This window comes from Salvia splendens, chromosome 3, assembly GCF_004379255.2.
Source record: "Salvia splendens isolate huo1 chromosome 3, SspV2, whole genome shotgun sequence".
NCBI lineage: Eukaryota > Viridiplantae > Streptophyta > Magnoliopsida > Lamiales > Lamiaceae > Salvia > Salvia splendens.
This window is the reverse complement of record NC_056034.1, coordinates 3,651,629-3,669,080: the sequence shown is the minus strand read 5'-3', so window position 1 is coordinate 3,669,080 and position 17,452 is coordinate 3,651,629. Positions and strand designations below refer to the sequence as shown.

General features: G+C 34.3%; 1 protein-coding gene across 1 annotated transcript; it reads right to left on the bottom strand.

The window, feature by feature from the left end:
- Positions 1 to 7,802: 7,802 nt before the first annotated feature.
- Positions 7,803 to 9,069, bottom strand: LOC121793858 (calmodulin-like). The gene is made up of 4 exons (XM_042191887.1): positions 8,942 to 9,069; positions 8,692 to 8,849; positions 8,528 to 8,605; positions 7,803 to 8,072 (listed from the first exon to the last, which is right to left on the bottom strand). The coding sequence occupies exons 1-4, from the start codon at positions 9,015 to 9,017 to the stop codon at positions 7,926 to 7,928; spliced, it is 459 nt and encodes a 152-aa protein (XP_042047821.1). The 5' UTR covers positions 9,018 to 9,069; the 3' UTR covers positions 7,803 to 7,925.
- Positions 9,070 to 17,452: the final 8,383 nt, after the last annotated feature.

The window sequence follows — 17,452 nt, the reverse complement described above, 5'->3', positions numbered from 1 at the left end:
AACAAGTCAAGAGCGGAAATTTTCGAACTACATTCCGATATGTTCGAAAGACCAAAGCGGATGACGAAATCAGCCGCGCGGCGACCTCAGGATCAATATTGCTCCTTCCATCAAACCCACGGTCACGACACCGAGGAGTGCCGAAATTTGGCTGCAGGTATTGATGTTCTTGTGAAAACAGGAACGTTAAAAAAATACCAAAGCAAGCAGCCGAAAAAGAACAAAAGGCAGAGAGGTGCGAACTGCAATCCTCAGGATCCGAAAAGGCATGAGGATCCCGAAGACGACGACGAGCCGCAATATGATGGAGTAATCCTGACTATTGATGCTCTCCCTGCCGGGAAGACTAAGTCGTCCCTAAAAGCAGAACGCAGAGGTTCCAATCAAGAGGAGCCAACACATAAAAGGCTGAAGAAAGACGAAGTGATTACATTTTCAGATGCCGATCCCGTCCCAGCCATCTCTCCTCACCAAGACGCTATTGTCATTCAAGCCGGAGTGGCAAACAAACTGATCCACAGAGTATTTGTGGATACAGGAGCGTCAGTCAGCATTCTTTTTAAAGAATGTTTCGATAAAATGGAAGTGGATCCAGCTCGGCTCAGTCCGGCTCCACTTCCTCTGAAAAGTTTCGCCCAGGAGGACACCCGCCCTGAAGGTATTATCAGCCTTCCGATCACGGTGGGAAAAGCGCCTACAAGCTCCAATACGATGATCGAGTTCTTTGTGGTGAAAGCTCGGTCCCCGTACAACATCATCCTGGGGAGAGACTGGCTCAACACAGTTCGGGCCGTTTGCTCTACTTATCACCTCACCATCAAGATCCCCACTAAAGGTGGGATAGCGGTCATCCGAGGTGATCAAAAGAGAGCAAAAGAATGTCTGCAGATTGCGCTTAAAAGTGCCGAGCAATCAGTTCGGCACCATCAAGCATAGCAATCACAGCAACCGGAGTCAGAGGCAAGCGAGATGACCGAAGTCACTTCAGAGCCGAACTCAATGACCGTTCAGTTATACGAAGATAATCCATCCAGAACGGTCAAGATCGGCTTCGCAGGAACGCCTCTACTCCGGGAAAAGACCATTCAGCTCCTCAAGGAGTACAAAGATGTCTTTGCATGGTCTCCGTTGGACATGACCGGAGTGCCCCCCGAGGTAATCACTCATCGGTTAAAAATTGATCCTTCAATACGGCCAGTAAAACAGAAGCAAAGACTCTTTGCGGCAGAAAGAAGCCAAGTCATCCATGACGAAGTCCGCCAATTGCTAAAAGCGGATGTACTATTCGAGGTGAAATATCCTTCTTGGGTGGCCAATCCTGTGATGATCAAGAAAAAAGAAGGAGGATGGCGGATGTGCATAGATTTTACCGATCTAAACAAGCATTGTCCTAAAGATTGCTATCCCCTTCCGAATATAGATAAAAAAGTAGAAGCTTTGATCGGCTTCGAAATTTTCTGTTTTCTTGATTTATACAAAGGATATCACCAAGTGTTGATGGATGAGAGTGACGCTCCGAAAACAGCTTTCATTACCGATTTCGGCATTTTCGCTTATAAAAAGATGCCATTCGGTTTAAAGAATGCCGGAGCCACTTATCAAAGGATGGTAGACAAGCTTTTTCGGCACCTGATTGGAAAGGAGGTCGAAGTGTATGTTGACGATATAGTCGTCAAAAGCAAAAGCACTTCGGAGTACGAGCACAACCTCAAGTCCACTCTCAACGTGCTCAAGAAAGCCAACCTCAAACTTAATCCCCAAAAGTGTACCTTTTTGGTAGATTCGGGAAAGTTTCTGGGTTGTTGGGTTTCAAAGGACGGACTCAAGGCAAACCCCTCAAAAGTTCAAGTCGTTCAGAACATGGCAATGCCGAAGTCCATACATGACGTGCAAAGGCTAACCGGATGTCTAGCCGCACTGAATCGATTCCTTTCCCAAGCAGCCGAAAAGCAACTGCCGTTCTTCAAGGTGTTGAAAAAGGCACCAAAGTTCGAGTGGGGAGCCGAGCAGAAAAAGGCCTTTGACGAGCTCAAAAGTTATCTAGCCGAGCTTCCTATTCTCTCTGCTCCAACCGAAGCCGAAGTAATATTCTTATACTTAGCGGCATCAGATCAAACCATCAGCGCGGTGCTTGTACGAGAAGAAGGCCTAAAGCAGTTTCCCATCTACTTTACAAGCCGAGCATTAAGAGGTCCAGAAACAAGGTATCAACCTCTGGAAAAAATTGCTCTGGCGTTAGTAAATGCAGCAAGGAGACTGCGGCCATACTTCTATGCTCACAAGGTATGCGTCTTAACCGATCTGCCTCTTCGGCAAGTTTTGACCAAGCCAGAAGCATCAGGCAGAATCGCCAAATGGGCCATAGAGCTGGGAGAACACTCAATCGAGTACCTACCTCGGAAAGCCATCAAGGGACAAGCCTTGGCAGATTTTCTTGCAGAGGCCAAGTTCGATCAAGCAATCCCTGTCATTGCCGAACAGAAAAATTCTGCCAATGCCGAACTAGCACAGCCCTTGGAATCCAAAGAAGAGCCGCCGGACTGCTGGAGCGGATTCGTAGATGGAGCTTCAAACAAGATGGGAAGTGGAGCTGGTATTTTACTTGTCGCTCCCGACGGACACGAGGTAACCTACTCACTTCGGTTCCTATTCCCCACTACTAATAATGAAGCCGAATACGAAGCCCTCCTTGCCGGACTCCAGTTAGCGCAAAGTCTGCTCGTCAAATCTCTCAAAGTCCATTGTGATTCACAAGTCATAGTAAATCACATGTTGGGTACAAGTGAAGCTCGTGACGAGAGAATGAAGAAGTATTTGGACAAAGCGCAAAGCATCAGCCGAAGTTTCTCCTATTTTCGGATAATCCGCGTTCCCAGAGCGGAAAATAGCCGAGCAGATACCTTAAGTAAGTTGGCCTCAGATCCGAGCTCAAAGGCGGAAGAATTAATGCATCGAAGCATTGATGAAGCCGAGGTACATTCAGTATCCAGCTCGCCGAACTGGATGACGCCGATCTTGCAGTATCTGGATCAAGGACAATTGCCCGAGGATAAGAGAGAAGCTCGGAAGATCACGTGCCGAGCACTTCGGTACGAACTTCATGAAGGAGTCCTCTTTAGAAAGTCTTACCTCCAGCCGTTATTGCGGTGCGTAGGACCAGAAGAGACGGACTACATCCTCAGAGAAGTTCATGAAGGATCGTGCGGCAGCCACATCGGAGCTAGAACTTTAGCTAAAAAAGTTCTAAGATGGGGATATTATTGGCCAACCTTGGTACAAGAAGCAGTGCAGCTTGTCAAGACCTGCCCGAAGTGCCAAATCCATGCAAATATCCCAAGGATGCCGCAGACCGATCTATCCACTATGCAAAGCCCTTGGCCTTTTATGCAATGGGGCATAGACATAGTGGGACCACTTCCTCAAGCTCCTCGGCAAATGAAATTCCTTATCGTTGCCGTGGACTACTTCACGAAGTGGGTGGAAGCTGAACCATTAGCTGCGATAACGAGCTCAAAGGCATTGGACTTCGTCTGGAAGAACATAGTGTGCCGATTTGGCATACCCCACATCCTCATCTCGGATAACGGGACTCAGTTCACCGACAAGACGTTCAAGAATTGGTGCCAAGAGCTGAATATTCAACAGCGGTTCACTTCGGTCTCTCATCCACAAGCAAACGGACAAACGGAGGTAACAAATCGTATCCTGGTGAAAGGGTTAAAAGCTCGGTTAGAACAAGCCAAAGGACAATGGGTAGAAAATCTCCCTCAAGTCCTATGGTCCTACCGAACTACACCCACAACCTCCAACGGTGAAACTCCGTACAGTCTGGTGTACGGCACTGAAGCCGTGATTCCGGTGGAGATCGGCATACCCAGTCCCCGAACTCTAAATTTCTCAGCAGAAATGAATGACGACGGACTGAGAGCCGAGCTAGATCTTGCCGAAGAAAGAAGAGAATTGGCATGCATAAAAGCAGCCAAGTACAAGGAGCAAGTAGCCCGGTATTACAACCAAAGGGTGAAGAAGCTGCAATTTCAAGTGGGAGATCTCGTCTTGAGAAACAACGAAGTAAGCCGAGCAGAAAAGCTGGGCAAGCTCGAACCCACATGGGAAGGTCCGTATCGGGTGTCAGAAGTCCTCGGCAAAGGGTCTTACAAATTGGCTCACATGTCAGGAGAACAGGTACCCCGAACATGGCACATTTCCAACCTCAAAAAGTTCCATTTGTAAGAGACAGTCCGGTCAGTCAGTCTTGAGTCCTGTTCAGTCAATGTGCTTTATTTGATTTACTTGGTCTTTATTTGTCTCTGTGCGTTTTGTCTGTGTGTTTTGTCTGTCTCTGTGCGTGTCGTCTCTTACAAATGTTACTGAGGTATCTTGTTCTTCGAAGGCTGATCCCCTTCTTAGAACATATACAAGCCAACGATTGTGAGTCAAAGCTTCTACAGAAGATACAAGACCACAATTCAGCTTAAACAAGCAGTTCGTCTGAAACGAGCTGCAATAAGCCAACGATTGTGAAGTCAAAGCTTCTAAAGAAGATACAAGGCCACAATTCAGCTTAAACAAGCAGTTCGTCTGAAACGAGCTGCAATAAGCCAACGATTGTGAAGTCAAAGCTTCTAAAGAAGATACAAGGCCACAATTCAGCTTAAACAAGCAGTTCGTCTGAAACGAGCTGCAATAAGCCAACGATTGTAAAGTCAAAGCTTCTAAAGAAGATACAAGGCCACAATTCAGCTTAAACAAGCAGTTCGTCTGAAACGAACTGCAATAAGCCAACGATTGTGAAGTCCAAGCTTCTAAAGAGGATACAAGACCACAATTCAGCTTAAGAATCAAGCACTTCGTCTGAAACGAACTGCAACGAAAGTCCGATTCTCGCGATAAAACTTGCCTGAATTAGGACAAGGGAAAGTCCGATCCACGCGATAAAACTCGCCGAATTAGGACAAGGGAAAGTCCGATCCCCAAATTAGGACAACGGAAAGTCCGATCCGAGCGATAAAACTCGCCAAATTAGGACACAAGCTTAGTCCGGTCAAAGATGTTTATTTCATCAGACCAAAGACAAGTCCGGTCAAAGATGTTTATTTCATCAGACCAAAGACGAGTCCGGTCAAAGATGTTTATTTCATCAGACCAAAGACAAGTCCGGTCAAAGAAGAGTTCACTTCATAAGACCGAGGACAAACATCAACTTACCCCGTACCTTTATCCAGAATACCGAAGTAATTCACTTCGCTTCCCGGGGGGGGTAGTGATGGAGTACGTACTAAACAAGCCCAACAGCAGTAAAGCCCATCAGCCTAAAGCCCAAGAAAGAGTATCAGTTCGGCATGACTAAAGAGTATCAGTCCGGCATGACTAAAGAGTTCAGTTCGGCACAACCAAAGAGTTCGGCTCCAGCCTACAGCTCGGTAAAAGCCAACCAATCAAACTCTGCTCTCAGGTCGGCATCGAGCTCTACTCTCAGATCGGCAAAAGCTGCTCGGCAATAATTCAGCAGTTCGGTCTCAGTATTCGACCGAACTAGGAGATAGTGGACTCATGCAGGATCTCCACGACTTCCGTTACACCCACGATCTATTTAGTGGTGTCAAGCAGTCATTAACTCATGCAGGATAGTGGACCCATGCAAGGTCGCCACGATCTCCACGACATCCACTACCTAGCAAATGGTGCTGCATGCCACGATCTTGGTCCTTTGTATAAATAGAACCTAGATCAGATAGATAGGGTTAGACTCTCTCGCTTTCTAGAGATCAAATACAAAATAGCAAGTCTGTATTGTAAGCTGTAAGAAACAGATCAAGCAATACAACTCTGCCCTCATTTCTTCCCGTGGACGTAGATTTACCTCAGTAAATCGAACCACGTAAAATCTCTGTGTCGTGATCTGCATCTTCCTGCATTCACTAACATCAGAAATTCGCGGATTCATCAATTAACGATCTTTAACTGAGACTGAGACTTGTTGGTATTACGTAAAATGTATAGTTAAAAAACAATATTAGTATTTATTAATATCCTACTTATTAAATTTGTAAATTATTAATTACATTTGTAACAATTTTACAGTATTTATTGCCATTTTAATTTGAACTTAAAACAATAAAAAAAATATTCCCAAGGTTTAAGCCATATAAAAGTCACTAATATGTTAAAATGGGGGGTTATAAAGTACTAATGTCTTGATATTAATGAATTCCAAAACTTATGAAACTGAAAGATAATATTTTTATTATTAATTTTTTGCAAAAATTGTTTCATTGGTCAAAATTGAAATTATGGTAAAATAAAAATAAAAATATAATATAATAACAAAATCATTGTAGACGTCGAGCTTTTAATTAATACTCAAATATAATGATATCATTAAAAAACGACATAGTTTGTTGTCATATCCTGTTTTATTTTGATAATAGATTTCAATTTTAATCATTTTAAGATAATTTAAAAAAATTAATAGTAGATAATATTTCAATTTAAAAAGTTATAAAATTGGCAGAATTTAATAAAAACTTAAAGGACAATTATCTCTAAACTATATGTTCCAAAATAAAAATTTTATACATTTAAATTAAACTTCAAATTTAGTTTGGTTTGCATATATATATTAAGTTATTAGAAAAAAGAAAATTATAATCATAAGCATATGGAAAATGAAAATTATAATTACAAGTTATTTTATCCTATTTGGTCCTTGAACTCGTTAATAACATATTTTTATTCACTAATTATTTTAGTTAAAGATCGTAATAAGATTTGAGTTCATGAATAAAGAAATATATTTGATTTATTTTATAATTATAACATTGTTTAAAATATTATATCACTTAAACTTTGAATTCTTTCGAAATTAATTCGATACTAATTTTGTTCAAAGATAAATATAATCTAAGTTATACTTAAATTTATTTAAAATTATTACGTTTATAAGAAACACAAAATCATGCTATATTCAATTACTTATGATATAAGTAAAAATAAAATTTTCAGTTAAAAATTGAAATTCACCAGTAGTATTTATTTCTAAAAATAGCTCTAAATAAAATAAATATCTAATTAATTTCAAAGAATATCATTTAAACTTTAAGTGAGAAATATTCAAATAATTTTTAATTATAAAATGGAGTATAGAATAAATCTTATTTGTTTTGTTCATAATCGAAAACAAATTTTATTGAAAAACTTCCTTCAACCTAAAATAATTAGAGAATAAAAAGATACATTTCAGAGGCAAAATATGAAACATGTGATGATATTTTTCATTTTTTAGAAAATTAAAAGGTTCAAATTATATTTTCTTTGAAAAAAAGTGTCGAACATTTATTTTTCGTAAATGATTTTAATTTTAAAATCGAACTAGATGTTAAATTGTCACAGGTATATATCACTATCCTATTCACCGTAACAAATAAGCACAAAAATAGACATGGATAACCAGCTTTGACTTTGTTAGTTCAACTTAATCATACAAAATCGGATGTTATTTAACTCGTGTAATAATGTACCACGCCTTTGACTTAATTCATTTGCTCCGTAGCTAATTTCACACTTAAAAATGTGGTGCTCAATTAAATCAATCTAAATTTGATAATTTGATGTTGACTGATGATGCAATTATGTACATTTATATATGAACCCCAAATTTACTCGAATTTTAGATTTTTTTTATGCAATTACTATATGTCGGTTCTAGTTGATTAATTAAACTTGAATATACAAATAAAGGTCGATATTAGGATTCTAGTAATATAAATGCCATATCGTAATTCTGGCTTACACATGCCATATTAACTTATTAATAGTCTCTACATTATTGAGAATTGAGATAGTAAGCAAATTATCGAAATTCTTGAAATATAACAAATTAGATGGTAAATAAATAAAGAAATTAAAATGGAGACATGATCTAACTAGCAATTAGCTGCAGAAGCCATCATCATCCTCACAAATTCTTCATAGCTAACAAGCCCATCTCCATCTAAATCAGCTTCTCTTATCATTTGTTCAGCTTCTTCGTCACTTAATCTTTCTCCTAAATTCAGCATCACATTCCTCAACTGCAAATTATAAATTAAGAAAAATGAGGTATTCATATTTATGAGAGCAAAAAGTGTGAAAAATTATTACTACTATTTGTTTTTTACTTAAAAGTGAAAGGTAATTAAGTGTCAGTCTCTAAATCAACATAATATGAACTAGCTACATTTATGCCAATATAAAAATGACTATACCTCATTTCATTCCATGACCTCCTAATATTTTCAAATAAAAATAAGTGTTTATTGCAAATTAAATCATAACTTTGCCTCCAACATTTCAATTCGCACATTCATCTTTTCTAATAGTATGTGCGAAAGCTTTATGATGAATCAACGGCTCATAATCAATCTTAGCACCTCAACTTTGAAATGTTAGATTAAGACATCATTAACTAAATTCCCAATAAGATAACCTATTTGGAAGGATATCCAACGCAAAAAAAAAGTCAAAAGCACATGGAAAATACACCAACCTCAATTGCTGATATGAATCCATCTTGATCTCGATCGAAAACTTTGAAAGCTTCTTTCAGTTCCTCTGCAACATTTTCCTATGAAATAAACTTTGTAATTTAGTCTAAAATTACAATAATACTAATCTGTTGTTATAGAAAATAAAAATGACATAGTTAAATACCTTCATTTTTCTTGCCATAATACCCAAAAATTCCTCAAAATCCACAGTGCCATCTCCATCTGCGTCAACCTCATTCATCATTTCTTGAATTTCTTCTTTTGTTGGATGTTCATTCAGAGATTGAATCACTGTTGCCAATTCTTCCACTGTGATCATCCCTTCATAAATAAATAAATATTGAAAATAATGTTTAAATAAAAATTCCAACATATTAATTAATTTGAATCCATAGTTTTATGAGAAAACTCACCATCGGAATCTTTATCGATGAGAGAGAAAGCCTCACGGAACTCAGCAATTTGCTCCTCTGTCAATGCATCAGCCATTTCTGAAATTTTAAAAAATAAACTGAGATTTTTGTGGAGAAGGGAAGTAGATAGAGAGATCTCAGTTTGGAACAAATATATATGTATATATATTACGGTGAGCTGAATTTCTGCCAACTTTTAATAAATAAATGGCACGCTTTTTTAAAATTCATGTGAAAAGGTGGAAAAGGTCAAACAATGTTATGGGAGAAAATGTTTGTGTTCAACATTCAAGACTGAAGCTTCTCAAAGAAATTTGGAACTGGGTCCAAAATCAACGTTTGAATTCAGTGGAATTTAATTCCCTTTTACTCATCCTAAATCTAACTCCAAATAAATTAATTACTACATACATACTGTTATAAAACTGCCCAAAAATAACTCGTTCTTACAAAATTAAGCCTATTTTATTTTTAGTTTACAGACCGATCCATATTTTTTAAGTTATTTTAGTACTAACATTTATTATATTTTGTCATTACAAATAAAATAAGTATTCAATTTTGTTGGTGTGAAGCACGAATCATTAATCGGTTAAAAATAAAAGGAACAGCAGGGTCATGAAAAGGGGGTATACTGTGTGTGGGGATTTGGGAGAGTGGGAGAAATCATGTTTACTTAAACTTATAAATTGTCCATAAAAAGTAACTAAAAAACAATAATAAGAAAACAATACCAAAAAGGCTTTAAACATAGAAATATGAATGACATTGTATTATTGTAGTGTAAACACCCCTAGCTAATTACATGCGTATAATTTAGCAAATATTATATATGTCGTTAATATTATTGACCAAATGAAGCTTAATTTTAACGCGGTCAAGTTGTAGCTAAGCATATTCAAGATTTTATTTTTGGGTTGAACTAATTAGTCAACCTAAAACCCTATCGTCACAATAGGGGTGCATTAGATTTTAGTTTTACAAACTAGTTTGTCGCACACGCCATGCATCAAAATTCTCTCACTATATATATGTCAAATACGTTAAAAAAACATATTGTAAAAATACATACTACCTCCATGATAAGAGTAGCATTCGGTGTCATCCATCAAGAGTCACATTCGGTGTGGGCATAGATTTTAACTTTTAAGAAATGTAAAGAAAAATAAGTTGAATAAATTAGTAGACTATGAGTGTACTTTTATATATATTAGCTTTATAATAAAATGTTAGTGGAATAAGCTTGTGGAGTGTGGAGCATACTTACCATTTATGGTAAAAGTGAAATATGACTATTATTATGGGACGGAGGTAGTATATACTATGATAATTGATAGTACTACACTTGGCTATATATTTTTTTTCTAAATAAAAATATAAATAAGTTACTACATATTGTACACTTAGTATAATGCACATATACTCCGTGATATATTCATAATTGAATTACTCCACTATAATAATATCGAAACCTAAGGGGAATCTTCAGCACCCCTAATTTTTTTTCAGAATTATAAATTTCTCATCACAACCAACTTTTTTTATTTCAGTATTTTTTTTTACTCCATTCGTCTCTGTAAATTAGGCTCAATATAATGTGATACGAAACTCTGATCAAAAGTTGATATGTTGTGGATGCATACGGTAGGTCGGTCAAAATGGATGTCGGGTATTGAATACCCGATATCCAAATCCAAAAAAGTCGGATAATTGGATACTCGAAATCCGATTTTTCGGATATCGGATCAGGGTCGGGTAGTGAGAATTTGGATTATCGGGTATCGGGTTACCCGATATCCGATCGAGTATACCCGAATTATCCAATTTGTTTTCTAAAATTAATAAATTATATTTTTATTATAATTAAATATAATTTAATTTCTTAACTACATTTTAATTAATACTTAATAGTTAGTGCATAAGATATGTAATTTAATTTTTTAAATATATTTTAATTTTATTAACATGTGGTATTTTAAATTTTGAATCTTTGATGATGTTATTGTTAGATCTTGATTCTTAAGAATTTTTTAATTCTGATGTTTATAAGGGATGGATGTTTGAACTTATGAATTTTGATGGTTATTGACTTATTGTGGATGGATGAAAGATGTTAATATAACTTATGAATTTTGTATTTTTCAAAGCTTGTAGTTATTTTCTTTTAAATTCGAACTACTACAAGAATTTTGTGTTTCTAAAAATTTGTAGTTATTTTCTCTTGAATACTACTTCAACTTTGTAATAAATTTGAATTAAATAATATTAAATAATTTCTAAAAGTTTATAGTTAATTTTTTTTTAAAAATCACAATCGGGACTGGATACCCGAGTCGGGTATCCGGGTACCCAACATCAAATTCGGGTCGGGTATCGAGTATTGGATTTTGGGAATTTCGGGATGGGGTACCCGAAAATTTTGGATCGGATATCCGCGGGTACCCAATTTGACAGGCCTACATACGAGTGTATATATATAGAATAATTAATAAGTAGTATATACTATATTATAGTATAACTGAAGAATACATTGATAAATTGAAGGTTGTTATATAGTATAGTGGTGTTTATAAACGGAAATACAGTACTACAAACTTTTTTGACAGAAGAATAAAATAAATTTTTTGCGATATTGATTTTTACTAGTTTTTAGCTCCCACACTATCTTACCCTAACACTCAGGGCGGACCAAAGTAAACACAAGAAAGTTGATGTGTTCAACGAACTAAAAGTCCTCCCAAAAATAAAATAAGTATATCATTAGTAAGTAAACTCTTGTTTGAAATTACCATCGCGTTAGAAACTGGAGCACGTGGCAATCGATTACATAATCAGGGAACGGTTATGGAGAAGATATAATGTTACAAATACTAATATATAATCAAATGTAAAAAAAGAATTAAAATAAATTCTTTTTACAACTAACCTATAAAAATAGATGAAAGTATTAGTTAAACGTGCCCGATTGACTAGTAGTTGGACCCGCTCAATAGACCTCACCTTGTATTTTCTTTGCTTCATAAAGGATGTTCATTATCTTTTATTCTAACAAAAACATTCAAAAAAGTAAATCATCATTAAAACATATATCTCCCTTCATTATTATGCTAATAACAGGATGATATTCATTTATATCTTAAATTTTGATCAAAAATTGATCAATTTTATAAAATATAAAATCAAAATATTAATTACTAAGTTTAAATTTTTCTTAATTATCCAAGTCATGAATCCATCTTCTAGCTAGTCATAGCTCCTCAGTAGGGGTGGGGAAACGGTTTTCGGTTCTCGGTTAACCGAGAACCGAACCTTATTTTTCGATTTTTGGTTAACCGAGAACCGAAAAAATAAGGTCAAGGTTCGGTTTCGGTTAATGGGTTTAGGATTTAGGCGGTTCTCGGTTCTAACCGAGAACCGAAGAACCGATAGTTTAGGATTTAATTTTAAAACTAAAATTATAGTTGATTTAAATTGCATTATTTTCGCTCATGCAGAGAGAGTAATAGATATATTGTCATAGTTTCTATCACATCTTTTAGATGTTATTTGGATAATTTGTCGTAGTTTGGTAATTGTGCATATATGCATTGTTTTACTCTACAATTTTTCATTTTAATCCATTTTCATTGTAGGGTGTTTTTTTTTCAATTACACGAAATATATATATATTAATTTATATTCTACCTAATTTATGTTAAAATCAGTTTCTAGCGCAATTGGTAACCTATCATTCCTTGTTCTCCTCCATCCAGGATCGAGATCTAGCAAACACAAAATTTCTTTTTTTAATTAAAAATTGCAATTGATTTCGGTTCCTTCAGTGGAACCGAAGAACCTATATGTCAGAAGTTTCGATTCTAGATTTTGGAAAAAAATGGTAGTCGGTTAACCGACCGAACCGACCGAATCCCCAGGCCTACTCCTCAGATTTACTATCCTTAGAAATGTACGATAATAACACTAAATATTTGAGAGCCTTATTATATTTTTTGTCTAATTCAATAATTATTGTTTCAACATATCACATAGTAAAAATCGCTATATGTAGTGCCTACGAGAATAAAAATCACAATCTATTTACTATTTACTAATTTATTTATTTACTTTTATATTTCAGTATTTACTAACTGGAGTAATAAATATTCATATAATTATGGTTGCAACATTTTTATTGGGACCATTAATATTAATAAAAATTATTTAAATCGGGTATAAAACTAAGACAAATTGACAAATAGGGCCCGTTTGATAAGCTAGTAACGTCTATGTATAAATACTTATGCGGCTACTTCCAAGTGTTTGGTATCATATTTAATCTACTATCTCGGTCTGTGTTTTATCTCCATGGCCCATCCAGCCTGCAGATTGCCCTCAAAATACATCAATATATGTCTCACAACTTTGGCCGGATAGTATATCTCCCTCAATTTATTTATCCAGAAAAGAAAAAATTTATCTTTCATACCCTTGTGTCAATCTTTAACCATATACTCCAAGAAATTTTGCGTCAATTTTTCCTCCAAGTAAATATGTATCAACTCTTCCTCCAATTAAATCTGCGTCAAATAAACAACCAAATTCAAAGTCGACTGCCAAAATTTCTATTGGGTGCTCATTCATCACCACATCACCAAAACATTATCTTCTTCCCACAATTGAAGTAAACTCATTATCTTCTCACACAATTGTACACTTTTCTATTTCTTTGTCAAATATTAAAGCATTACTTATTCTACAATCATTTTTGTTTGTTTTTGAATTCATACACCCAACAATCTATTTTACGTGACAGTGTTATGGAGTGAGCCGCCGTGAGAAATAAGGAGGGAAAAAGAGAGCTAAATGTGATATTATTTTTGTTCCTATCTAGATTACATTGGGATTAAAAAAGATTTGATTAGGTCAATACACAAGGACGATTTAGGAAATAATTGAATTTAATTAGGTTAAATTTATCATTGCATATTTATTTCTGATTTCATAACTTTCCTATCAAACATATTGAGCTTATTAGAAAAAAATTAACTAGGGTATCAAACATATGTTTTTAAAATCATATACTCCCTCCGTCCCACAAAAGATGTCACACTTGTGGGACGGCACGAGATTTTAGGAGGTTTTATTTTGTGTGTTAAGTGGAAAGAGAAAATATAATATTTATATTATTGTGAAAGAGAGTTTTTTCTTAAAATGGAAACGTGACATCTTTAGTGGGACAAACTGAAAAGAAAAGAGAAAATATAATATTTATATTATTGGCCCTAAATCTTGGTCACTAAACAACCTAGCTATATTCACATCGCTTATCAAATATGCCCTTAGTACTAGACATGCTTGTTTAATTACTTCCAATAATCAATCATTATAAATATAATTACATTTATTTATGCTGAAATTAAATTAATTGATTTTTAAATAACTTACATATAATATGTAACTGTATTAGTAATTCAAATTTAAATTACACTAATCCATGGTTCATTTATTCATCATAATATGATGATTAACTATAGTAATTCAATTTGGTATCGTAAAGTGTTACTCTTGTATTATAGCATGCGTTAATAGTGTGTAATTATGATAGTTCAGCTTGATAAGTAGGTAAAGTATGTCTTATAGCATGCGATAGTGTCTAGTAATTAAAGTATTGTTAGTGGAGAATGTGTCTCACTTCATTAGGGCATTGGCAGTGGGCGGACGATAGCTCGGACTATAGCATCGTACGGGCTATAGTCCGCCACTGCAGATGGTCGCCCTAAGGTCATGCGTTATGTATAGTCCGAACTATAGTCCGGGCTATAGTCTGTCCACTGGCGGGCACCCGGACTATAGCCCAGACTATGGTGTTTAATTTTTTATTTTATTTTTATTTTCTATCTTATTTTGCACTCTATAAATCCACCACATTTTATCTTCATTTCTCATGCTTTCCAATCTCTTTTCCCAATTCACTTCTCATCAAAGAAATTTTGTCATGTAACCGTTGAAATTGTAATTTTTTTAGTATTTTGTGTTAGTACTTTTTCGGCTTTTTATTAAAATGAAGTTTTCATATTGTGGTCTTAAATTTATGAATATTTTATTATTTTATTATATTCATAAAAATAAAAATAAATACAAAATGGTTGTTAAAAGATAGGGCGGGTTATAGGGCAGACTATAGTCCACCTAGTGCAGGTGAAGAGGTAGTACTATAATATGCTGACGTGGAGGACTATATATTGGTATAGGGATGGATACAGAGAGAAAAATAATTTTTAAAATTAGAAAATGCATATTTTTGTTAGATGGACTAAAAAGAAAATAGTGCATACTCTTGTAGGACGAATGAAGTATATAGGATACATTAAATTTTATAAACTGTTAATAGATTTTAAGACAATGCATATTATCATAACTAAATATTACTATTGAATTATGTTATTATTCAATAATAAAATAATAATATTGGTTGGCTATTTATAATATCACACTTCATAAATTATTGTTGAATTCACCACTAAATATGTAATAAATATAAATTAAATAAAAATGAAAATGAAACCTATATATAGGTATATATGAACTACTATAACAATTTAAAACATAATAAAATATACTCCCTCTGTCAACAAAATATAATCTCATTGGTGGACGACATAGATTTTAATGTGAAATTGATAAAGTAAGAGAGACGATGAGAAAAAGTGAATAAAATAAGAAAGATAGAAAATAAAAGTAGGTAAAGTATTAGAGATGTGAATAGTAAAACTTAAAGACTATCACTACACTGGTGTATTAAATACTACAAAAGGATAGTAGTATATCAAATATAAGGATAAATAATCCTAAAATAAGCATTAATTCTAAAAAATTTGTTTATTTGTTTATATGTATGACCGGTCGTTATGCCTATTTAATGTTCTATATGTTCTAAGTTAGTTGAGACATATTTATTTTTGAGTAATTTCAAAGTTGTTCAGTCGTTTCTCTTTATAACAGAAAATTTTTATTTTCTATTCCACTTACTCTTTTTTCATATTTTATTCTATTTTCATTTTAATCTATACACGTCAATTTTCATTTATCTTATGCCTAATGAAACATCTCAACTAACATGTGATGAAGTGGTAAATTGTGCGGATGGGTCATTATCGGGTCAACCTAATAGTAATCTAATCTAATAAGCCAAATCTGAACCTGATCAGTTAAGGAATATTATTATTCGATCAGAGACCCAACCTGTCACATTCAAACCCGGCCACGACTCGTACACGATAGATTTCTGTTTATGACACGTAATATTATGAGTTGACACAACACGATAACAACACTGCCCTTATTTATAACTGACCCCATTATGTTCTATACAACCGACCTGATTTTTAAATCTTAGTTTACATGAATGAAATCTGATAAAATAAATGAAATTTGATATTACAACATTAAACTTGATCTACACAATTCAAACCTGGTTAAACGAACTTAGAGAATAAAACTTGATCAGTACAATTTGATATTACAACATTTTAAAATAATTAAAATAATAATAATATTGTTTTTAGCAGGTTATTCCAATTCAAGTGCAACCCAAACCTAATCCAAAATTATTGGATTTCGGTACTTGGGTTGGAGTATTGGGCCTAAAGACATGGGCCACATATATTATCACAATAAGACATGTTAACTATTGTTAAAAATATAACAAAAAATAAATCATCAGAACTATAAACAATTACTGAACAATCATAAATTTTGTAATTCGACATTATTTTTACAAGAAACTCACTGAATAACACTCTTATTAAAAAATAAAATTACTTCAATGTACCCATAAGGTGGATATTGATGTAGACATATGAATGCCGCGATTCCGTGAAAGTGATAGTAACTTATAATGAGCTGGGCACTATATATTAATACTAATATATATATTTATTCCGTACCTAAAAGTTTATCGCTTATTTTCATTTTCGTCTGTCCCTAAAAATTTATCACCTTTCACTTTTACCCTTTTTTGGAATGGACCTCATATTCCACTAATTCATTCTCACTCACATTTTATTATAAACGGATATATAAAAGTAGAACTCATGTGCTATTAACTTTTTCAACTCATTTTCTTTTATATTTATTAAATCTGTGTCGGTTCAAATGGTGACAAATTATAAGGAACGGATGGAGTAACTTTTAATAAGTAACAATTGCAATATATGTGTAGTTTACAATATTATGTCCTTTTTAATTCTTTCTGATATATATAGACCTCCTCTATTTAGAGAGCAAATCTAAACAAATTTTAATAGATAGTAATCTTTAGTATTGTGTTTGTAAGACCTAAACTATTAACCAAAACCGTTGAAACACAAAGATCCAAGTAAGATTTACGAATATAGATTAACATTCTTAAATACAAAAGTATTAATTTATTTATTAATTAAAGTAATATAATCCCTTCTTATATTCAACAAATAAAAATTATTCTATCGATAGTTATTAAATTTTTGGTCCGTGAATTTAATTTTAAGTGCG

Coding starts and splice junctions, on each gene's coding strand:
- LOC121793858 (XM_042191887.1), bottom strand. CDS start 9,017: ATGGCTGATGCATTGACAGAGGAGCAAATTGCTGAGTTCCGTGAGGCT. Junction 8,850..8,941: donor CATCGATAAAGATTCCGATG/GTGAGTTTTCTC, acceptor TTATTTATGAAG/GGATGATCACAGTGGAAGAA. Junction 8,073..8,527: donor GATTCATATCAGCAATTGAG/GTTGGTGTATTT, acceptor TATAATTTGCAG/TTGAGGAATGTGATGCTGAA.